The sequence below is a fragment of the Pleurodeles waltl genome, chromosome 6 (assembly GCF_031143425.1).
Source record: "Pleurodeles waltl isolate 20211129_DDA chromosome 6, aPleWal1.hap1.20221129, whole genome shotgun sequence".
Taxonomy (NCBI): domain Eukaryota; kingdom Metazoa; phylum Chordata; class Amphibia; order Caudata; family Salamandridae; genus Pleurodeles; species Pleurodeles waltl.
In genome coordinates this window covers 419,225,641-419,251,168 of record NC_090445.1, presented here as the reverse complement: position 1 = coordinate 419,251,168, position 25,528 = coordinate 419,225,641, and the positions used below count along the sequence as shown (strand labels likewise).

The window sequence follows — 25,528 nt, the reverse complement described above, 5'->3', positions numbered from 1 at the left end:
AAGATGACCAGTAAGGGAACAAAAGCAACCTGAGCAGAGACGAAGCATGGAGTGGTAAGGGCTCCTTTTACCTATATCACACCGTACAGAATGAGCTCAGGGGAAAAGTTGACTTTGTGTCCAACAGCGGGAGCTAAGAGGAGATATCTTCTTTTTCTCCAGATACTGCAAGTCTCACATATTTGAAGTGAGTCTCAGAACCCAGAAAAGTCTCACTTTTTGAATTTGAACCTCAAATATTGAGCAGTCAAAAATGATGTTAATCTGGCTAAGAGGAAAATCTTACTCGCTGAGCACCAGTCTCACCCCTTAAAGCAGTCAATAAGTTGTATGTTTTTCCATTTCATAAACCGAATCATAATTTAAAAACGAAACAGAAAGTTTTCACTGTGAAGATCCCATCTTCTACTCATACCCCAAAAAAATATTTTAGCATAAACTGAACCATCCTGTAAGGGAAAACAATAAAAAGCCTCAATAAACCTTACGCTAGCTCAAGTTTGTACCCGCTTGAAACAATCTACTGGGAAAATTAGGCAAGGTCGAAGTACTGCAACCTGTGATCAATTGACTCCCTCAAACTCTAGCACATTCCTTGCAAGTATAAACCACCTCCCAGAAAGTAAGTACCAGATGATATTAGTGCATCATACTTCCACAGGTGGGGTCAGAGAACTACCAGATCTTTAGTTTTAAATCCCTACTGGTCCAGTCTCAATCACCCACTGCAAGCCTCACCCTGGTGCCAATAACTTTCAAGGTGCCTTGCTATTTGAGAGTCTGTATTTGTCAGTTAAAATTATATTTCTCCCAAATCCCTCGAATCCAACTTCTGTAGACACTTATACCTCAATATTTATAACTATAACTTGTGTTTGTTTTCGCCACTTGCATGGGTGTTAAGATGACAACTGATAAAGGCTGATCCTTCTGTGGCTGGGGCTTGTATTTTTTAAACTGTTGTGGGCTTAGGGTGCATCGTAAAGGTGCCTTATGAGTGCCCTACATTTCTACACTATAACTCCACTAAATGGAGTTACCAATGCAGGCGGTACAGAGTTTCTGGTGACTGCAAGTGAGACTCTGGGGATCCGTAGAGAAATGAGGAATTACCAGGGAAATCAAATCTATAATTACCGGTCTGTCACTGCTGGTAATTATTCATTCTCCCCAGAGTCACCTACAGATCTCCAGGTGAAAGCTGCAATCTCAAAATAGAGTAGTAACTCTTATGTCCATCTAAATTAAACTTGCTTTTTTTGTTTTAACCCATAATAGCCTACATTTTGGTCTTCTTCACCTCCTCAAGGGGGTTCGATATGTGTAATTACATACCCCTACACTGACTAGGGGCAAAGTAGATGGCTGCCCTTCCTCGTCCCAAGAGGTGCATGATCTCCTTTATCACACGCCTCGTAGGATCAAGGAGGGCATTCAGAGACCAACGACAACAATTACCTTGTGGGCCCAGGGAGTATACTTCACGTCCAGGACCTAAGGTAGACCCAGCTTTTTTTTAAGGTTAAGGACCTCAAAACACAGCTATTCAAGGAGAACCCCTGGGCTACCAATAAGGAACTCAGTTTAGAATCCTGGATCATTCCCCAAGACTGTCATTCTCGAAGTTGCCATCGACTGAGCGGTTGTTGACAGAGCTTGTTTCGTCAGAGCTGCTGCCGACAGAGTTGCCGTCTTCGTAGCCATAGTTTCTGTTATGTATGTCGATGTCGACAGAGCCGTTTACAATATCTGCATCGACAATGTAGTAGCTTTTGATTTCTTACCCGTCAACGATGGAGCTGATGTTGAGGAGTGAAACCTCTTTGTCCATAGTTCCATAGTCGGGGATTTCGTCTTTGTTTTCTTACCCTGGGGTGTTGTCGACGGTAAGGAAGGCCCATACTTTATGTTCGCTGTTGTTATTGTTGCCGATGATAATGGCGATGACGTTATTAACATGAGCGAAGGTGGTGCTGTAAACGTTGCCGTCGCTGTGGTAGCAGAGGGGATCACACCTGCCGTCGACACGTTCATCGACGGCCTCGCCAATGAGACTGAAATGTATGATGTCAAAGTGGCAGAGAACTGGATATTTTTTTAATCTTTATTGTAGTGGCAGCTGGAGTGGAAGGTTCAGAATGACCTTTCTCACTATGTTTCCTTGAAGCGGCAGAAACTTCCTTTGTTTTTTCTTTCACAAGATGCATTTTCTTGGCTGCCTTACTTCTTTTTGGAGAGAAACTCTCCACAGATCTTTTCCTCTTTTTCAATGCCACTGAGGTGTCGCTGTCATCATCATCAGACAGGTTTTCCATGGATTTAAGCTTTTGAAGCAAAAGCAGGAGCCTGGCCACTCTGTCTCTCAAAGTTTTGTGTTGAAAGGTTCGACAAATCTTACAATCTTTCACCTTGACTTCTGGTTGGAGACAGTAAATGCAATCCTTGAGGGTCCTCAAAGTGAAGCCTTAGCTTTCCAGAGGTGTTGCAAGGTCGAAATAGACCTTTATTGGCTGTAGACATGATGTTGAAGTCACAGCTGTAAAAGCAGAAAACAGTATTCAAAAGAATTTCTGTCAGGAAAAGGTAAACTGAGCAGAGTTCAGGGAGATTCCCTTCACACGACATGCGGTAGAATATCTGAGAGACTGGGGCCTCTTTGGTGAGGGTTCTAAAGGGTGCTCTCGTCTGATTGGCTAGACTTTGGGTCATTTCTAATAACACTGATAAGCTATAAAAGTGAATGTATTTTTTCTATTAACTTCTATGTTAAATTTTAATTTACTGCTTTCTATGTACCGTGGGACTACCACTTCGATGACGGGGATGATGCAAGCATGTGAATCTATGAAAGATGCCCCAATACAGGAGAAATACTGGTATCTCTTTAGTAAAAAAAAAAAAAAGTCAGTATTTCTACCAAGAAGCAGGATGCTTCCCCCTTATGTCATTTCATCCCCATGGCTCTATGACATCTTCTATGTTGAAGTGTTGTTAGTGGTCGCCTCATAAAGAGGAGCTTTAAATTTATAAGAAAAAAATTAGAGAATCTGTTTGTAGCCTTCTTGTTCATCTTCAAAATTATCCTTTTGATGATGATCATTCTCTTCTGTGCAGAGAGGGATTTATTCTGTTGTGATCTGGAGTAAGTATACTTGGTAACCTTATCTAGTCGAGGTACTGAGTAAAAAGGATAGTAATGCAATACCTTGAACCAGATTCCTTTCTGCACATCTTCCTTGCTAGTTTCTTAGATCTTGGGCTATTGCTAATGCTTCATTAAGCATCACCTTTGCTTATTTTGAAACTCTTGAAGTTCTACACTTTCCAGCATTGACTGGATGCATTTGTTTTTCAGCGCCAAAGCCTCTATGTGATTGATGCAAAAAAATCAGATACAGTTTTGTTCTTGTTTCAACTCAAAACTGATTTTATTGATGTAAGGCTGAGAATGGTCTTTTGGGCCTAAAGAAGCCAAACATGGGTTGTGCTTTGATAGCAATGGCATCAATATGACATTGCGATCAGTCTTTAATTCTCTTTCAAAAGATTTTCCCCACAATTTTTGCTTGAATGCCATCCTTGTATTTGTTGTGAGACATTAAACCCATTATAGAACTGAAACCTTTTCTTCACTTGGCAAGAACTTGAGCTATTGAAAAATTGGGCCCATATAGAGCAGTCATGTTAGAAGTTCTAGGTCTGCAGGGAGCCAGGAAACCACAACTGTTTGATTATGTTTATCCATGTCTGGCTTTCTTCGGAACTGATATACTAAAAAAGGAAGCTAAAACTACCTTTAATTGAGTTGATATAGGGTACCTCAAAAAATGATAAAATGGGAAGTTTACCTGATTCATTTTTGCTATTTGAGTGCATTCCACCGTTTGAATCTTTTAGATTTGATTGAACCACAAGCTACTAATACTTCATATTATAAATATTCTATTTTACATGTAGCAACTTTCGGTCAATCATTGGTAATGGCTTCCCTTCCATTGTATGCATTGTCATCACTGTAAATACGCTGATGAATCCAAAGATCATTTATTTTATTTTTTTACCAAGGCCCAGGAAAGAAACTATTGATTAAAGCTTTGAGAAATAAAGGAATTTGATTATTTCGTGATTCCCTTATAATTTGCAAAGCAGACCCTTCAATGATTATATTTTTTGCCATTTCTAAATGTTTGTATCCTTCGCGGCTTGTTTTGAGATAGATAAATCTAATAAAAAGAGTTTACCATATAATCTAGAAACATTCTGAATACTGATGATTAAGTCACCTAGAATGTAACTTCGATTTGTGTGACACTACATTCACACTTTATAATTTTCCTGGGAAGACCTCTATAATCCTCAACACTGGAGACACTTCTGTTAAGCATGTAGTCACTGTCACTTTGGGTATAGACTGTAAGGACATTAAGTCACACTTTATCTGTTTCGCAGATGGGAAGAGGCAGTTATTGAACAATGGATGGATTTTTATTACATCAAAATATGTGCACTTTACAAGACGATGTTGAATAATTGATGCTTTAAATGCTCATTTTGAACTACTTGCAGAACCTATTTTTACTACTGTTTCATATTTTTTTTATTTTTTTTTTTAAGGATATTGCAAATTGAAGTAAACTTAATGGACTGACTGCTGTTCAGGTCACAGGGTGCAAAGGGGGATTCAGACTGGAAAAAGTTGTGAAACCATCCAGAGTGCAGATAGTTGGGAACGCATCTTCAGGGCCTCCTTGAAAAATAGAAGGATGGGTAAGATCAGAGCACTGTACTCACGTGAGTACTGCTTCACTCTGCATCCACGAGGTCAAAGACCATTCTGGGCACTGTAATGTGTCAAGCAACCGCTCTGCCATGAGTAGGCTCCCTGGAACATGGAAGGATTGGACAGTGTGAGTGGTGCCTTCTTAGGGTCTGCTGAAGGGCTAGGGTCTCCCTGAAGGGCTGACATACAGAAACTGTGCCTGGCACTCCACCAAGGGGAGCACACCCCTTCCACGACTGCCTTGCAGAGACTCGGAGGGACGGTGTGCCGCCACACAGACATCCTGGCGGCATAGCATGGTGCTGTCCGCGTGGTAGGCAGCACTGTCCTCCCTCTCATTAGGGCTGACAGATATGCCCCAGTGATGCTGGCTCGCAGGGCTCGGCACAGCAGGAGATCCGAGCTGAAAACTTTATAATTGGTAGCCTGGATGGCAGCTTCTCTCCACGCCTCACACTCAGACTCTCCGCCTCCCTCTCAACCTTTTTTTCTCTCACTTTCATTTCTTTAAGCTCCAGTAATTGCTTTTCAAACCTCAGTGCTTCAGAGCGTGTTTGGGAACAGGTTCTGATCACAGGCGGCCGAACCGCGGTCGCATTTCAACCAGTATGCACAATATATAACTGGCTTTCAAGTTTGAGCCCCCTGTTCCTGCTGCAGACTGCACACCTCCTATTCCTCCTGCTGGAGCCGTGCACCTCCTTTCCCTCCTGCCGAGATCCGCAAACCCCCTCTCTCCTGCCGAGACAGGCGCGCCTCCTCTCTCCTGCAGAGACTGCACACCTCTTTTGCCTCCTGCAGGGATCGCTTCATCTAACCTCACCCGACTATCCCTCATGTGGGGAACTCAATTCTTCCCTATTTCATGGGACTGCACCCCTCTGCCTTCTAGTAGGCAGCCTCAACCATGGGGGCAGCGCCTAGTCTATCGATCCTTATGCAGGAGGGTCTAGCCATTTTCTGCTGACATGCATGGCCTGACTCCCCGTTCCTGTCCTAGTAGGCTCAATCTGTTCTCACAAGGCTCTCCCAAATCACATCTGAGCCCATAACCGTATTTTCTGGCCTGATTCCCCTTTTCCCTCAGAAGCGGCCCTGCATCCCCCTCAATGCTACAGAAGGCCCCCTACTACTCCTCTACTACCTGAAATGTTGCCCTTCTCGCTTTTAGAGCTTGTCCTTCAACGGGGTTCTATAGTCCACTTCCTCCCTGCGGAGTGCAGGATAATTGCTTCAAAGACACCCTCTATCAAGGTGTACTGTCAGGCTTTCCACCAATGTCCTTCTTGTTCAGACGGCAAAATCATTGCCACTTAGTCTTTAGCGACATGCTCTGCCTAAATAGCACTACTCTTTTCGCCTGCTCTTCTCTCCTTACCATGTCAGTCTGCAGTATCTGATCTACCCACTAATTCTACCCATCCTCCCATAGAGCTCTGGCTCTAGTTTTCATAGGAGCGAGCTGTGTCCTCAGTAGGCTCTGTCTAATCTCACAAAGCTCTTCCAATTCTCCTGCGAGCCCTTAACCGTAACCAGGACAAACCCTCTTACTCAAAAGGAAAATGTTACTTGCGTGTCAGAATGGGTTTGCAGCTTAGTGTGGTGTAGTCATGTGGTGTGCACACTTTCTCAAATCAGCCCTCATTATGAGTTGGTCGAAGTTTTCTGACCCCAACGCAAACTCCTGTTTGTGCACAGGTTGGAATTCAGAGTTGTGTGAAATTGACCACTCACAGTATCTAGCATGTGATACTGTACTCACCCACCCTCCTTTACATGTCAAAACTTCTGGAATTTAAAAAGAAAAAGTGTACAGTGTTTACCATGACATGGAGACTCAGGTACGGTAATCAACAGAATCTGCATGTTATTCCTCAAAAACTTGGAACAGGTGCATTGTGTCTCCCCGACAAATTCCAAACACTCTGGAGATTGATTTTATTGGGTGCAATACATTGCACCTTCCCTCAGGCCCACTCATAATCAGGGAGTGAATGTCGAGTTCTGAAAACGTGTTTTCCCATCAAAGTTTTTGTTCACGTCATGCCTTGAATGACTTGTGAACATATCCTCTGAAACCCTCAATGAAGCAGGACACAGACTGCACCTACATGAATTTTTCTGTCATCTATGTAAACATCATGAAAGGGACGGCTGACTTAACACCTCATATACTGACCCTATATAGGAAATTTTCACCAAGTTATTGTCCGCTGTACTGGCCACTTCACCACACTCCACGATCCCTCAGTTACCACTCCCTGAGCTTAAACTCAAACTCACCTGTATCTCCAGCTGCTGCACCACCTGCATCTGTACACGGCATTGCGCCGTGCTGCGGTCATCAAGGGCATGTTCAGTGTTGAGGTGTCTGTGGGCAAGAAGACCAAAAATGATTTTAGGGCAGTGTGGCGACATACAACAGAGAAGCCCCCACCCCCCCAAATAAAAACAGACACTGGGGAGATATGGAAGAAATATGTATAGCACAGAGATATGGGCAACAGGATCCAGTGCAGAGATAGAGGATATTCCCTGTGTGTAGGCATGAAGCCATAGAGGCCGTGCGAAGGAGTTCAATTAACGCACCGTACTAATGAGACTGCAGACTCAGTGTGAGTGATGTCACCTCGGAAATGTCAAGTGGTGGCTGAGATGATGTCACTATGTCGGAGTTTGGAGGCCCTCAAAGGAGTCTGCGGCATCTAGCCAGAATGTTTTCTTGTAAGGTCTTATTAGGAGTCAGCTCCTCACCACCCAAGGACTGAGCGGAACAACATTCTGCTGTTAGCAAGAAAATAAGGGGCAGTATCCGTGGAGTTGCTTACTTTGGTTGGTATGCATGGTGCCCTGGTAAAACAACCTGAAGGCCATAATTCATAGATAAATGCAATAGGGTGAAGGGCAACTGTAGTAACTGATTAGAAGAGGCCTTAGGGGCGTGGATTTAATTTCCAACAAAGTCCAGGGGCATTGCAAGGCATCAATGCCAGACCGTCAAGTTAATTTTGGGTCACTGGGGAGCACAAAGATGCAGTGGCACTAAGGATGCATTTTCTCAACCCAATCTCCTCTACCAGCAGCAGATCCGTTCAAAGCACAGAAAAACCAGCAGAGTCCTTATTATGTCGGTGCCCAGTTATTTGTTACCTCCAATCCATTGTTTAAGCGTGAAATATGATAGTAGACCAGGTGTAGAGTGTTGTGGAAGGAAGGGCATTACCCTGCTCACTGCACAGACGAGGACTACAGGTCACATGGAGAAGGGTGCCAGTGCAGAGGCTGACATTAGAAATTAACATATAATAAACAATTCAAAACAATAAGCAGGCAATCATTTAATTGCAAAAATGGCAGTACTTAAAAACGATGATTTGACAGGGGTTTCTGTGTGAACCAACTCTATATTTTTATTAGCAAACATCACTGCAATACGTAGAACGCAAAAGGAATATGGTCATAACTCTTTTGTGCAAACAAGTCCCGCAAAGAAGTTGAGTAGAAAACATGGTAGTTTTTGAAGCCACAATAATATGATTGCTCATAAGTACTCATTGAGGTATTAGTCACACTTAATCAAAAATAAAAGAATGTATACTAAAGGTGACTCCACGTTCCTGGGGCCAGCACATGATCAATAACTGCTGGTCACAGCCCACACAAGGTACAGAGATTAGCTTAAATGAACAGTCTTTACTCTAGGATACGAATAGTCGGTGCTATAAATAACAAGCAATTATATCGAGTAGCATTGAGAATTACAGTCTGTGCCTAGGACCACTGCATTTGGAATGGCTGCACTCTCAAGTTAAATCCCATCATTTGAACAGTCATCAAATACAAACAAAATAATAGAATGGCTAGACAGCATGCAGCAAACCGTCTGGTACATGTTTGACCAACAGGACCTCGAAGAGATTAAATGTCATTAGGGTGTGGATACAGCCATGGTTGACTCCAGGTTTTACCCAGAGGCCCGGCTGCCTACTGGCTACGAAAGAGAAGGGCTTTCCTGGTGACGCCCTTGTGGGCAGAAAGGCTATCTTGTACAACTTTGTGATGAAGGTGTAATAATGAGCTTCATCTTTAGAACAAATTACAAAGAGCAGTGAAAATGATAATAAGTTGTGAAAACTAGAGCTCTCTAGTCTGGATCCTGATTTGATGAACAAGTCCTCTACAGGTAGCAGAGAAATGTGGGAGGGGGCCCCTTGCAATACAGAAAGCAGATGGATATGGACAAATGCCCCAGTGCAGACAATGATAGAGAGATTGGCAAAGAGTCCTGGTGCAGAGATGCCCCTCAGAGACATGTGACACATGCCTTTCCTGCAGTGGTGCACAGAAGAAAGATGACGAAAGATATAGATCTGGACAAGTACCACTTACCTAGAGAGGAACAAAGACAGATCAAGATCTAGAAAAAGGCACAGGGCAACTACCTTGCCTACTCTGCAGGTGTGTAGGAGAGAGTAATAAACAGAGGACCCCAGTACAGAGATAGGCGTCAGAGACGTGCATAAAGTGATAGATGTAAAGACTGGGATAAGACATGTATGCAGGCGCCTCGTATGGATAGAAACAGCAGAGAGATATAGACGAAAGTCCCAAGTACAAAAAGGGTAGCTGAAATACAGACAGAGTGCCACAGTAAACAGATGGCGAAATGTCACAGGGCACGGACAACTGAAGGATGGATAAAAATCACAGCCACAAGGAGGGCAGGCGAGGGGTGCTGACAAGGCTCCAAGTGTAGAGACAAATATAGAGATATGAACAAAGGCCTTACTCACTCATCTTCAAAGACACGGGCAAACACAATCTTCCCGAAGGTCCTGTATACTTTGTCCCCTTACCAGGGTTTGTGTGTGTGTCTGTATACACACTCTCTCTCTTTTTCTCAGAATTGTATGGAACACATCGGAATTGAAGCTGCCCGTTTTAACTAGGTGCTCTGACTAAAATCACAATACAGGCACCACCATTTCCCTGACTCTTCCAGTGGCAGCAGTGGTCGAATAATCAGTGTCTAAATCACTGGAGGCGGTGTGACAGCTGGCACCAAACACTTTGGTGGTCATTCTGACCCTGGCGGTCTTTGACCGCCAGGGCGGAGGACCGCGGGAGCACCGCCGACAGGCCGGCGGTGCTCCAATGGGGATTCCGACCGCGGCGGTAAAGCCGCGGTCGGACCGGCACCACTGGCGGGCTCCCGCCAGTGTGCCGACGCCCCATTGAATCCTCCACGGCGGCGCAGCTTGCTGCACCGCCGCGGGGATTCCGACCCCCCCTACCGCCATCCAGATCCCGGCGGTCGGACCGCCGTGATCCGGATGGCGGTAGGGGGGGTCGCGGGGCCCCTGGGGGCCCTTGCAGTGCCCATGCCACTGGCATGGGCATTGCAGGGGCCCCCGTAAGAGGGCCCCTACATGTATTTCACTGTCTGCTGTGCAGACAGTGAAATACGCGACGGGTGCAACTGCACCCGTCGCACAGCTTCCACTCCGCCGGCTCGATTCCGAGCCGGCTTCATCGTGGAAGCCTCTTTCCCGCTGGGCTGGCGGGCGGTCTGAAGGCGACCGCCCGCCAGCCCAGCGGGAAAGTCAGAATTACCGCCGCGGTCTTTCGACCGCGGAACGGTAATCTGACGGCGGGACTTTGGCGGGCGGCCTCCGCCGCCCGCCAAGGTCAGAATGAGGGCCTTTGTATTTAACACATTATCACAATCAATTGGGATCACGGTCCAGACATAGCAATTGTTTTTCATCAAAAATGCACATTTAATGCACACTTGGACAAATTATTCAGTTAAAATGGAGGACAGAGAAAATTATAACCCTATACATTCGGCTTACTGACTTGTGACCCCACACAATTTCACCATAAGGTAACAAAGAAGGTGTTATTGTATATCAAAGTAATTATGCTCTGTGAGCTTACTGGACAGACTTCAAGAAGCCTCAGAATACCTCAGGTTTACAATGGCAGCAAACGCTGTGAATACAATACTACTGCGAAGAACACAGTCAAAGGGCCAGTGATGACATGGCATGATCAAAGCAATATATTCTAGGGGGTGGGTAGGCTTTCACTGCCCAACAGGGAAAGTGCATTGTTTGCAATTTATGCGGCCTGCTCCCCAAATGTTGGCATTTCCCCGGCTCACTTCTGAAGCAAAATGGGAACATACGGGAGACCCCCTAACTGAGGGCACTAGAGAAGTAATCCAGCCCCAAGCAGAATATCAGAAAACGCCTCTCAAGTTCATACAGGATTCAGTGCCTTCAGAGAGCCATCCCCAAGAGCAGTCCCAATACTGCAAGCGTGCATTTCTCGGATAGGGGAGGGTGCTAACCAGTCATTAACAACACCTTACCACACTCGAGGAGGCGAGGAAGTATTAGTTATGGGGACTGTATAGGTTTTATATGAAATAGGCTGGTACATCATGCCCGAGGAGTGTAGGGAAAGGACTTAACATTAACCATGGAAGATTGACACCAACCAGACAGTCTCCATAAGGGTAGGCATGGGCAATCATTCCCTTGATATCGGAGAGGAGAGTCTGCACCTCTGGACTGCTGATAGGAAGAACCCATAGCTTGACTGGTGTACGTAAATAAACAAACAGGAAAAACCTTTCAAGGAAAAAACAAAACAAACACATGGTGGGACAGCTATATCACAGAGCTCTGGCATACAGGAGATGTCACCTGCATGGCAGGTGGGAGTTAGCATCTGCCTGGAAAGCAAGGAGAAACGTAGTAGGCACAGAAAGAGCAACACCTGGCAGGCTCACAGAGGGCACCGTCTGCCTGAAACAATCATAAATATGCCAGATGCAGAGGTGCCACCATCTGCCTGACACGACAGGAGCAACATATGCCAGGAACACAGGGGAAAACACAAGATGAACTCGGAGCTGCACCAGCGCATAATGGGGAGGAGCCGATAGAAACTGGAATAAATTGGAGGGAATTCAGCAGCCCCTACCCTGACACAGCAAGCCTCCCCCATCTTAAACTGGCACCAACCTCCGGCTCTTTCCCTTCTCCAAGCTCCCAGAAATTCACTGTGAAAGGAATAAAAAGCACGGGCCATCACTTTCATCTGATGTCTTTGCTAAAACCTCAGCAACAAAGACATCTAATTGCAAATGAACTAATTAAGTAAAGCTCTGACGAAGCGTGAAAACAATGTGTCTGACCTAGAGTGCGCAGACAGTGGCGGTAATGAGTATGGAGCACACGCCATCACACAGTCCATGCAACATCCGGCGGGCAAGAGAAAATGTGTTCATTGAGGAAAAGACAGCACCCTCTACCACTTTAACTTAAGAAGAGGTGTGTATCCATGTCCACAAAAGGAGGGTAGGGCGAGTGTCGGTATCTTCCTTCCACTAACCATCTCACCTGCAAATGCCACCTCCAAGAAAATAGGCCCTTGAGTCTCTTATCAAAACTCCATACCGACCATCCACTAACAGCTATAGTAGTAACACAGATCTAGCTCCCACAAAAATCATTTTCACACTGGACATATGCCCCACCTATGGTGGCTAAGAACATGTGTCCTGTTCCCACTTACTGCAAACAAGACCTGTATCTTACTCCGACGTTCAAGGGCTAATACCCTTCAAGCTGGTACCACCTCAAACCTAGACTTGGGTGTGATGACTATGCATGAATGGGGGAGGCGAACAGCCCCTATTACCCCAAAGTGAGCACTGAGTTTTGGACCAGCATTCATGACTGGTAGGACTCTGCCAACTTTGACCTCTCCGTGTCTACATGGGGCACTCTTGCATGGGAACTAGGATTGCCCTCTAACACATGCCTATTTCACCAATGGAGTACACGTCTGCCTATGGGTTCACCACATCAACTCCCTCTAGCCCATACCCACAGAAATATGGCCATGTCACCTCCACCACCGCAACTGCAGAACACCAACATCTATAGGATTATGATCCTGCATGACAATCACCAACCGACTCCATAAGAAACATATAGCCACAACTATTGGGAGTGGCATACTGTTGGGATGCAACACCAAGGTCCACAAAGGGAAACCACCTACATTTGTGATGATAAGGATCCTTGCAGGACTCACCACTCCAATGTAATCATAAAGGTGAACAGAATATTGCTTTTTTTAAATAAATGTAACTGCATTTTTTGGAAAATCCAGAGTCTACAGCTGTACCACTGTAAGTCTATTTTTGCTTTTGCCCCTAAAGGTTTTCCTGGTTTTAGTAGTTTTCACCTTGCAGTATCTAAATCAGAGACCATGTTGGTGCTCCTCTTATGTGTCACGAGGCAGAATGATTCTAGTCAAGGAGCACCCAAATGCTTGGCTCTTGTAAGATTACCTTGGTGAACAGCATCTAATTGGTGAACTTGGCTGGTAGTCTCAAACTGGCAGTCTGTCTGCAGCCTTTTTATTCGCTGCTTGAGGCGAGGTCTACTCACTTCAATAATGGTATGACATGTTCCCTTTAACGTTTTCTATATAGACACTTCCGGACTCAACCACTAACTGGCGGAATTATGCACAGCATGTGAATCGGGAAGAGGTTTCACACTGCAAACTACTTTTATCCTCCCAGGGTGGTCTCCTAACCTATGCCACAGTTCCTACCAGTTTCTGTCCTTCCAGACACTGAACGCTGGTTGAGATGCAACAGGGAGTTGTGAGGGTGTCTGGAGACAATTAGGGCTCCCCAGTACCTCTACACATCACGATATGGGAAGTGCAATGCCAACTGTGCCACTAGACGTTTAACTTGAGCTGCCCTCGACTTCAATTTCCCAGAGGACTTCATTTCACTTCGACATCTTGATTACACTTGTGTATTTTTAGTTCATAAATTCGTGCATTTAGAAATGTTTTTCTTCGATCAATTAAATGGAATAAATTGAAAGAACACAACGTGCAAAATACAAGCGGAAAATGGAACTGAAAAAGTTGTGTACCTGTTCACCCAATGTTGCTGGCCACTTTTGGCACCTCCAGGACACATTGGTCCTGAGCTTCTAAAAGGGGCACCACATTTGTAAAAGTCTACTGGTAACAACATTTCAGCAACATTCACTGGCTCCTGGGTGTACAGACTCCGTAATCACCTATTAAGCCCATAAAGTAGCCAAAGGGGCTCATAGGACACCAAATCAATGTAACTGCTACTGCAGTTGTCGAGATTGGGATCACAAAGCTCCCAGTCCCCATAAGCTAGGGGGTGGGCACCTGAAGATAAGTCAACCAGAGCCAGTTCAGTTACTAGCTTCATTTGTTTCCCCTGCAGGCCCAATAGGAAACCAAGGGGGGCCTCAGAACAATCTTGAGATTTTTAACTACCGCTGCCCGCAACACCAGGCTCAGAAATCAGTTTCCACATTTTGTTTCCCCTAGTTGTTAGACTCTAAATGGTCATTTTTTCTCAAAATAGAGAAGCGGGAGCCAAGCCTGGTGAGATAAACTGAAGTTTTCCACACTTCTGTGCTAGACTTTTCTCATACTTGGCGAGACTATCTGTGGTTTTGGTAGAAATAAGCATGGCAAACTAAAGAGCCAACCCTCCCGAAATGCTGAAAAAGTTGGCTTGATGTACTTACTTGTATTATCCTTAAAGTGTAACTGTCGGTTGTGTGGGGTCAAATTGGAATTGCAAGTGCAAGGCCTTTGGTTTTTCACTATTATACTCAAAACCGAGAGTAAAGCTGACTGATAAGACAGCACCTTGTTTCCTTGACAGCATTAGAGTCAAGGAAACAAGGTGGGGAGAGGGGGTTTGCCAACATTTGAAACCAACATTAGCTACGCACTAACAAGAAGTTAAAGTCCCAAACACTGATGTTGCCGGGCACTCCCTATAGAACTGTCAGAAAAGGTCTGACCAGCGATGAATCAGAAGGTACCACACAACATGACTGTTACAGTGAAAACGACAGATTTCGAGACTGAAGACAAAGCATCCACCTACTTTAGGAACTGTCCCAGGTCTTCACACAGCGCCTCACAGCCTGGCCACTTGCATTCTCCGTGTCCATAGAGCGGGTGGGGGCCGCAATGGTCCTCGTGCGAGGAGCTGAAAAAAAAATTGCTCATTAATATCAACTATTCCTCAATGTGAACGTCCTTTAATTTTTACATTTTGCCTTTCTTTTTTCTTCCTTCTCTTTGTTTTCAAAAGTGCTCATCTTCCACGCCTGCTCTGCTCAGGATATTCCTGCTGCTAACACTGGAGGGCTTTTCTAAAGTCCAAGAGGTGCCAGACGTTCATGATAACCACCTTGTGTAAATATTTTAATTTAGAATTATAATGTATCTTAAAGTATTAATGTATAACATAGCCTTAATATATCTGAAATGGATAGCCTGAAAACAGCATGAATCCTGAATATCTGGAGGTACGTCTGACACTTCGATTGTAAAGGACCCTTAGATAAGGACATCCGTGTAACTTATACTGTTTAATTATGAAAGATAATCAGGACATTTGTGCTGCTTACACAGGGTTATGGGCCAAGTATCTTTTATAATGTGCCTGTCTTGGACACATTAGTAGGAGCGCACTCTGCCACATTGTCCCGGTGCCCATTCTTTTAGCAATCCAGTTTTTAGTACTCCTAGTTGGTCCATGTGTTGAAAGTGATCCTGCACCATTTAATAGACAATATTGGAGAACACATACCTGTCTCTCCTCGAGGTCAGCATCGAGCTCTGCCCGTTGCTCAGAGAGAGGTGAGAAAGCGACGGGGACATCTTGGCGGTAGTGTACGAGGTAGAGTTGGTTGTGGCAGTGCTCAGGTCCAGGCCTTCGTGCTTGATAATATCCTCTGTGTGCTGGTTGGTTGTCATTTCCTTCCACAGCTGCTGGAGGTCTGAGGGGCACATGGCTATAGAGAGGGAGACAGTGGTTTAAGTACTTAGCCGAAGGACCCTGAATGCAGAAGTACTAAGTCCAGAAGGGTATACTTCTTGTGGTGAGAGGATCTGGGCACCATCACAGAGAGAGGAGCAGTTTAGAAGTCAGTGCTAAGTCCAGAAGAATAGAACTTTGGTGGAGAGAAAATTAATTGGAGACCCTCCAAGAAAGAGGAGGGGTTCAGATGTAAACGATAATCAGCAGGGGTCCCTCAGTGAGAGACTCCTTAGCGTAAGGGGCTCAAGTTGGATACGCTTAGAAAGCAGGACAACCTTGGGGTATTAGTACGTGCTCAGTGACCAGCCGTAGAGGACAGAGTGATGTTACGTGATTTTGCAGACCGCAGGTCTCAGAGCTAGCAGGAATCACAGAGCACAAACATGTCAGCAAGACTGGAATTCAGCAACTGACTTATGGGCTCTTTACAGAGGGACAAATGCCGAAAAATATAAACATCTCTGCAAACTATATTGCACCACAACATGAGGTTGTATGACAGAACCACACATGCCGGAACAACGCATGCCTTAACAACACGGTCGGAACCACAATTGCGTCTTTTACACACATGCCTTTACCATGCGCGGTTCTGTCATACAACTCCCCCTCTTAGCCTGAAAAAGTACCCCAACACCCCACCCACCCGAGGCCAAAACTACCCCCACCCCTAATAAACTACCCTAACCCCCCCCACCCACCCTAAGCCCTAAAAAAAAAAAAAAAATACCCCGACTAAAACCTATGCGCCCCCTAAAAACTAAACTACCACCTTTACCACTGAAAACTACCACCCCCACTTACCTTGCGGCATCCTCTCCTGATCTTGCCTCCTCTTCTCTCCTTCTGTCCTTCCTTAAACCTTCCACCCCTAAAAAATAAACTGCCCTGCCTCCCCACCCCTAAAAAATAAACTACTCAACCCCTACCGACCCTAAGTGCAAAAAATAACTACCCCAATCCCGCCCCTAAAAAATAAACTACCCCAACTCCCCCACCCACCCTAAGCACTAAATCCAAACCCACTTACCTCACTGTGTCCTCTCCTGATCCTTCCTCCTCTCCTCCCGCCTTTCTTTAAACCTTCCCCTAAAATATAAATTACACCACCCCCACCCTAACAAAAAAAAAAATACCCCAACCCCCCACCCCGCCACTAAAAAATAAACTACTCAGTCCCCCCAAACCCTAAAAACGAAACTTCCCTAACCCCCTATAAAAAAAAATAGCTCGACCCCCTCACACACCACAAGCTCTTAATCCACTCCTAAAAACTACCTCCCCCAACCTTGCCCCAGTCCCACTTACCTCACAGAGTCCTCTCCCGATCCACTAGACTGCTCTCTGCCTTTTTCTCTGCTTTAACCACACATATGCGTAGTTTGGCACATGCGTAGTTAAGGCACAGAAAAAGGCAGTTGTTGTTCCGGCAAGCGTTGTTACGCTTGCGTGGTAAACATCTACGTTCGTTAGGATATTTACCCAACATAGTATCTCTCGAAGAGGGAGAGGAAAGCCCAGACCCCAACGCAGATAATGAGGTGATGATACAACCAGGTGGCAAGCAGGGAGGCAGAGATAGGGTGGCCTGACAAACCCTTTTATCTAGTCTAAGAGGGATGGGATATTTCATATGATGTGCCACGCATTCCATGTGGTAGGAGCCTCCAACTAGTTGGACACGTGGTGTGCGACATCAAACACCGGGGATGAAGGCATTATCGATTGGGATGACTCATTGGCAGGTGTTCTCTGTTGCATTAAGAGTCCTGGGGCAGTCTGTTGCACGGTTAGAGGTAAATTTACGATTGCACAGTCCTGATTTGAGAGTTTTAGTAATACACTCCCATACTGGAATGCAGGAAAGGAATTTGAGCACAATAGGCAAAGTCTTTATTTAGCCAGTGACAAGTGACTCTCACACTAGTAAGAAGTGGCATTGTGGTTACGTTTAACTTACGAGGCATAAAACTGCAATCAGTGGCACAGCGTGGTCAGTAATTTTGGAAGGGTTTGCGCTTCAGATTTCCCAACAATCACGCTGGCACATAATGTTAAAATACATTGTAGACAAGCAGTGCGCACGAGTGGGTCAGCGGAAAGGGAGCTGAATGCATATTTGTAGGGGTAATAAGTGAAAGAAAGCACATTATTTAGTGAAACAGCCAATATTTTTGAAGTGTGTGCGTTTTTGTCTGTCTGTAAAAATCCCTGCTGAAATCCGACAGACACCTCACTATACCCGACTGAAAGCATCTGCACTCAACTATTTTTCAGAAATGTTATTTATTAGGGGGGTGTAACACCCAAACACCCTCCTCAACTCATCTGAAGTTACGCCCCTGACTGCAATGTGCAATGGGAGGGAGAAGGGAAAATAAATCGGAGATGGCCCAGTCTTAACTTGCATAAAGGGCTGCAGCGCCATGGCATCTGCCCTACGGCGTGCGGGCCAAGGTGTTTCACTTCATCGGAGTGATGGCAGTGGCATGATGGGTTGGCAAGTGGCAGGGCCCAGTCCTACATTGCTTTCGGTCTTATCTTACAGTACCTTGGAGTTGTGCCCCAGTACTGTAATATACTACAGGTAGGGAGGGGGTGCGAGGGATACTGGGGCGTATCCCATGGTGCATTGACAAGGATCTAAAGTTCTATAGGGGGTGAAGCTATTGGTGTCATCGGTGCTCTTGTCTTAGCTTACAATAGGCACTGCAGTGCCATCTGCTGTACTGACCGGGTCCTGTGGCTGCATAGTGCTGTGTAGGGGTGATGGTGGGCAGCGCTGGAGGGGGCAGTGCTACGATTTTACCTTGTGTCAAGCTCTGCAACGCCATGGCACCTTGGCTCGGGCCCATGCCGACCAAGCCTTGCCGCTGCAGGTTCAGCAGGTGCTGTTGTTGTAGTTGTTGCATTTGAAGCAGCTGCTGTTGGAAGGCCAGCTGCTTGTTCCCCAAGGACTGCTGCAAAAGAAGACAGACCACCTTAGCAAAATCTCTCCAAGCGAGATCAAAGAAGCAATTACTAACATCTCCCTAATGTCAGAGATAGATTAACACCCTTCTCAGCCCTGAGAGCGGATACTGCAATATTAACATCTCCCGGTTTCCTCCTCGACCCAGAGAGCGAGGGAGTGTAACATCTCTTTGGGCTCAAAGATGCATCAACTCTACTCTGCTGCCCTGCGTTCCTGTTCATTCTTGTACCCCTTTCCTTCTAGTATATACGTTTTATCTTTCTCATGTCTTCTACCTCTTCTCATCTTTCTTCAACCTTTCTGTCCCCCTCTACTTACTCTCTTTAGGATCCCTCTCCTCCTCTTTTCTTTTTTTCCTCCTTCCAGGCGTCACTGCCCGGGTTCAAGTAGCTGTAAATATATGTACCCCCACCAAGCACATTCGATGCAGCTCAGTGGGTGCAGTCTGAGCTGGAGCAGCTCCTGTCACTTTGATTTACGAGCACATCAAGTGCAGTTTCAGTAGCAGGCCGGCCTGATGGGCGCACTTCATTAATCGAACACGAGGATGATGCGCCAGCTGCTCTCTGGGGCCGGTCCCACGAACTGAGTCCAAACACCTGCATCAGTAGCGCATGCAGAGGGAAGCCCGGGCTCCGCGCTCTGCCCACGCTAACCCCCACAGGGCGACGCAGTCACGCACACGCGCCCCGTGCCGCATGAGAGTGCACAGCCAAAATCCTGGCGCGCTTCATCTTTGTACATTTCCATTGTAAGTCTCTCTGTGTATTTTGAAGCTTATCAAACGCTCCCACAGGTGGCACACAACTGCGTTTTACTATCGCTATAAGAAGCCCTCCCAGGGTTACACGATTATTTTCAAATGTGCAGAAAACCTGAATACGCGGAAATGCACATCTAATACTGTGATGTAGACGACAAAACATTGAAAGAGTGGCATACTAAGTAAATTTGATTCACTACTAAAGTGCCCAGCAGTTAGTTGCGACGTGAATCGTGCTCCGATCACGTTTGGCCTGTAGCCATGTCTCTCAGACGTTTTGCCCGTTATCCTGCTCCCCTATGATATTTTGATTAGAATATTTACTACCAACAGATATTATGCCAGTCACCTCATCGTGAGATAATAGCTGGGACCCTTCCCTTAGATGATAGTGTGCTCATTATCATCATGACCTAGACGTTTTTCTTGCAATCATGCCCTTATCACTAATGCTGCATTTAATGAAGGTCCAAAACAGGGCTGATGTGCCTGTAGTCTGCTTCAGCCCACTTCAAGTGCAGACAGACCCTCCATGACAGTGTGTTAGTGATCAACAGGAGCAGTCAATCTTAAAGCCAAGTACACATGTAGAGCGGCAATCCAAAAATCACACAGAATCTGGGAGCTCCCTTCCATGAAGCGACAAGGTAACAGCCAAGCAATGCACCGGCCCAGAGTCACTATGCAAGAACTGCCATGGTGTGACATCTTGGCTCCCAAGTGACAGCAGTGGCTTGCCTTAAGAGAAGCCATGGGAAGCACTGGCTCCAATTGCAGTTTGCTGATTAGGAGCCATTGAAAGTTCTTCCTTAGCATCTTCAGGGTATGGAAGCAGGAGGTGGTGATGGCATTGACTTGAGGGGTCATGTTGAGTTTGCTGTTGATAATGAGCCTGAGGTTCTTAGCATGGGTGGTAAGGGTGTGCTGGATCCTAGCTCTGTTGGCCACTAGGTGGAATTCCACAGTGATGTGCTCTTTCCAAAGATTACAATTTCGGTCTTGTCAGTGTTAAGCCATTTACAGTTGGGCTTCATCCAGAGGGCTATTTCAGGCAGGCAGACATTGATCTTGACCCATTTACTTGCTGTCTTGTCCATGAGAGAGATTTTATTTACAAGTGGGTAAAGTACGGCAGTTAAAATGATGATAGAGAAAAGCAAACCAGAAGGCCCTAACATATTCTGTGACTGAGCTAACATGCCGTTTTTCTCAAGGAACAAAAGTGCCAGCTTAAGTCTGTTAGGACATATCTGCCCAGATTGTAACGGACATGAGCCTGGGTGGCTGAACATCTCTAAAAAGTCTAAGAAGTCCAAGAATATTTTAAACACCCAACATCATGACAACCAAAGTTAAATAGGGATTCCATGCTCACTGAAATAGGGACTTGGGAAAAAGACTGTCCCAGAGTCAAAGGCCCAGAGTCCATTTAATGGAACTCCCAGGGATCTGATAGTCTGTGAACAGGGATTACTGAACACAGCCCAAGGGAAGACCTATTGGAGCTAAAACTGTTCTCCAAAATCAATGTTAAATGAAGAGACTATTGGTGACAACACTGACAGGTAACAAACATGAGGACTCCATCTTTTGAATGCCTGCTTGTGATTCAAGTGGCTGCAGTCACCCCAGGATCGAAGGCACCCACTGGAACCACTTGTGCATACTAGGAGCTGGTATTTAGTGGTGTGGCTAGGTTGTACATTTAAATCATGATATCTTCAGAACCTCAAAGGTAGAGAGATATGGCAAAATGTTCTGGAATCAGAGTGAGCACTGTCAGCCCAGGAGAAATGTGGTATGGCCTGGGGAAAAGGAAAACACTCCTATTCAAATGTGCCTCTAGAAAGGGAGCTTTTGGGCTCCATACAGCCTGCGATGGTACAGAATGGATCACGAGTTGGAAGATCATCACTCTCACAACCTCGAATGTCTCCTGGAAATCTTCAGTACTTTTCACCAGGCAGGTGTCTTTGATGCAGATCTGGTCATTGGGGCACAGTGCCAATCTTAATTCTAGTAGGTACTAATCTGGTCATCCTTGTTGTGGGCAAGTCTTGCCACTCACATGTGGCAGTACTGTTCCCTCTTTTTCTTAAGGTAGGTCACAGCAAGTTTTCATATAGGGGAGTCACAGATTTTGCCCCAAGCTTTGTTTGAGTGAAAAACAGCAAAGTCCTTGCCAGATGTCTTCCTCAGAAGATGGTTTAAAGGTTCTTTGGAAGTCCACACTAATAAAAGCAACTGCTTCCTGTTAAACTGCTAACCTTCCTGTTAACCTGATAATCTGTTAATAAGATTGGGGGGGGGGGGGGTCACTAGAAGAAGACAATTAATAGAAAGGGAGGTCATGTTCAAACCTAAGTTAGGTACATGTTTTGGCTTCAACCACATAAGATGTAAGGGAAAGCATTTACAAGTCCAAGACACATCTCACTCAGAGAGATAGAGGAAACGTTTGCATGGAGTTCTCTGTGATTTCAAGACATCTTCCAGCAAACGGCAAAGCAAATAGGGAGGTCAAAGATGGGCCACATGTCCCACACAGGGGTAAGCCATCTCTAGGCAGATTTGAAGGGAGGATAAGTAACTTACCTGTAAATCCTAGTTCTCTTCCAGGGTTCTCTTCATCAAAGTCAAACACTGAATATTCCCGCCCACGTGCAGGGACCCCGGGTCCCCACACGTGGGCGGGAATATGTTTATGACTATTGATGAGGATCCCATGGAAGAGAACGCCTGTTAACACAGCTAAATAGGTTTTGCTCAGCTCTTTGTTCTGTAGCAGAGACCAGGCTATAACACTTAATGTAGATTCCCTTGAACTTCTGGGAAGCTGAGAATCAGATATACAGAAGATAATTCATTGACTACTCCTTCAATTTGTAGTAGATTTTTTACTGCCTCTGCAACCCAGGCAACTGATGCCATCTATCTACAGTATTTTTGCAGTTCATTCATCATTATGGCATTCCTCCATAGACCTCTAGCACTTCACCTCTAGTAGCACTTGACCCCTACGGTGTTGACATTTTGTGTCTAAGATATAGCTCAGTATAACTCCAGCCCAGTGCTCCCTACAAGAAGTAAAGCATTAGTCTCCCCGAGATGGTACCCTTCGTCAATGGTACTGAACTGAACCCTTAGTCGAGCATGTTCACCAATGTCTCACCATAACCATGTCTCATTTGTTCACCTTTCTTGCATCTCCAGAGATCTGATCCATAATCTGGGCATTTTTCTTTAGTTCCCAGATTCCTCAGAATTCATATTTCTCTGAAACCTCTTTCACCATCTCTTATGGTGTACCTTTTTCCAGGGTGCCAGATACCCACGTACTTCTTTGTGGTGAAGTCCAGATGGGCAGTGTGCCCCTTCCGAGAAAGAGTGCCTTTCTCGTGTAGGCCCCCTTCTTTAGAGTGTGCCCTTTCTAATGATCTGCGTTGCCCTACCTGTATTGTGCTCTCCCTCAGTACTTTGCAGCCCCCAACTGCAGTGCACTATTTTGCTCCTCACCTCTTTGACCTGCTGCTTGGTGGCCTGCTGCTGCGTCAGGAGTTGGAGGTGTAGCTGCTCCTGTTGCTTCTTGTAGTACTCCTGGAGCTGCAGAAAATAAAGGATGTCAATCATCAAGTAATGTGGGGGGCTCAGAGCACTCAGTGCCTCCTCACTGAGGAACGAGCCATCATACCTACCTCTTGGAGTCTAATCACTGAGAACGGATAATGCACATCCCACTGCTCTCCGTGCTTCCTCACTAATGAGGGAGCTTCTATACACCACTCTCAGACTCCTCACTGAGAAACGAGGAATTATATAGTGCTGAAGGAGCCTCCATACACCACTCTCAGTGCCTCCTAATTGAGCAGTGAGGCTCCAGGCTATTCAGCACCTCCCAGTGACTCCTTACACTTCTCTTAGGGTCTCTTGACTCAGGAAACAGTCCATCTATCACTCAGCACCTTTTCAGTGACTCCTTAAACCACTCTCATTGCCTTCGCAAAAAAAGGCTACTCCATACACCATGGCACATAATGCTTCCTCACTGAGGAGAGAGCCTCCATACACCACTCTCAGCACCTCCTCACTGAGAAAGGAGATGATATACACCACTCTCAGCACCTCCTCTCTGAGGAAAGAGATGATATACACCACTCTCAGCACCTCCTCTCTGAGGAAGGAGATGATATACACCACTCTCAGCACTTCCTCTCTGAGGAATGAGACTTCGTATATCTCTGAAGAGGGACCCTAAATACCTCAATTTCAGCACTGCCTCGCTCACTTTCTACACTGCTCTTATCGTCTTCACTGAGGAAGGATACCCCACACACCTGAACTCTTAGTGCTCCCTTATTCAGGAGGGAGCACCACTCAGAGCAATTCAGTGAAAGGAAATTATGGGTACTCAAACTGACTGATGGGTAAGGCTCCATACACTACTCAAGAGTGCCTTCTTACAGAGGAGAGAAACTAGTCCATACACTGCCTTCAGAGCCTCCTCACTGAGGAAGTGTCGTACTCTGCTCTTAATACCTTGTCATATCACCTATGGAGCTCCTGCTTTCCACAAGAGACCACTCTAGACACACAATCACTGAGAAAAGCATGCTGCAGGCCACTCTTAGAAGCATTAAACTGCGAAGGAGACACCATTGATTTATCAACTCGCATTCATTAAGAGAAGCAGCACACAACTTTCTCAGCTTGTGCTCACTCTCACTGTCAGCAGGTATCTCCAACCTTTTCACTAACAACAACTACTTATGTTCAATGAAAATCATCCTAAGCTACTAATACCATTAGCGTTGAACACATCGGACAAGATTGCATTAGTGGCCACCCTACGCAAGATTACCAGCCATGCTCACCTCAGTGCAGGATTGCCAGCAGTAATGTAAAAAAAAGTCTTAGTCAATTTGCAATGTCTCACCAAGGGTAGTCCAGAACAGACACAGCTGCAATGCCCCCTGGCACCAAGGTACTAATACGAATAACAAGCATTCCAATGCAGCATGAGTTATTATTCAAATATCAGCTTCAAATATATTTAGCAAATTATGGGCTCTCAAAATACACACATTTTCAAATCAAATACACACCTTTTAATTTTGGTATGCATATATTAATTCAACCGAACAAAAGCTTTTAATTTAGTAGGCTGGGCTGAAGACAGGAGAACTATTCACAGGTAGTTGGAGAGCTACCAGTAGCTCAAAACCTACTCAATGGCGAAGCCTGTTGTACAGAGAAGCTCTTCATAGACATCTCACCTGACACAAGCCGAGCAGGAACGCTCGTCAGAATTCTCTCACTGTGCACTTGCTGACAGGATACAGACTGCTCTAACACTTTCCCGGAACAGCAAGGCCACAGACCTCTCAAAGTTAAAGCTTACTGAGGAGGCCAATTAGTCATAAAGAAACAAAATAGGCAACTCTAAATTCAAGGTAACTGCTCAAGGAGAACCAATGACAGAGAAGTAACGCGCCATGGGTTTCATACCTAATCTTCAGAGAGGAGGGAAATATCAGCCACCTCACTTCTCGTGCTCACTGAAGAGAACACTACTGTCATCACAGATTATGATTACTGCTGTGCTCACTGCAGTAACAAGAGCCCTGTGTTTGCACCCACTAAGGGAGATCTCACAAATGTTTTAAAACGCTTTCAAACAAAATGTTACTATGAGAGGAGCGTGCGCAATTGTGAACGTAATGTTTCTGCCATGCCCGAAGGATCCAGTGGCGTCTCTAGAGAGTGAGGGTGGGTGAGGGCTGATGTGGCCAGTGTCCAGCTTTATTTGTCCTAGCATCCCCTTTTTGGTCCCACCACCAGGGCTACTGAATGTAACAGGAAGTGAACAGAAAAAACAAGCATTGGCAAAGTCAACAGGTTCCGGCTATGCAAGATCTATCGGCTTTGTCAATGTTTTTTAGGCTTGAAGTCAATCCAAAAAAAAACAAAAAAAACGAAAAAACACCATGATGCGACCAACGTTGACCACGTCATACTACTTTTATTTTAAACTAAGCATTGGGGAGGTGGGGGGTTAAGTCACATGAGGGATGTAAGGGAGAGGAGGAA

General features: G+C 45.5%; 1 protein-coding gene across 3 annotated transcripts in view; it reads right to left on the bottom strand.

The window, feature by feature from the left end:
* FOXP4 (forkhead box P4) overlaps positions 1-25,528 on the bottom strand; it is a 288,966-nt gene that overhangs the window by 75,913 nt on the left and 187,525 nt on the right. For 2 of the 3 annotated variants that reach the window (XM_069238400.1, XM_069238401.1), the window contains exons 5-9: positions 22,958-23,044; positions 18,514-18,664; positions 15,474-15,678; positions 14,763-14,867; positions 7,064-7,151 (exon numbers count right to left, since the gene is read on the bottom strand). In XM_069238400.1, the coding sequence (XP_069094501.1) occupies positions 7,064-7,151; positions 14,763-14,867; positions 15,474-15,678; positions 18,514-18,664; positions 22,958-23,044 (636 nt within the window). The remainder of the gene's footprint in view (positions 1-7,063; positions 7,152-14,762; positions 14,868-15,473; positions 15,679-18,513; positions 18,665-22,957; positions 23,045-25,528) is intronic. The other variant, XM_069238402.1, reaches the window with a different exon arrangement.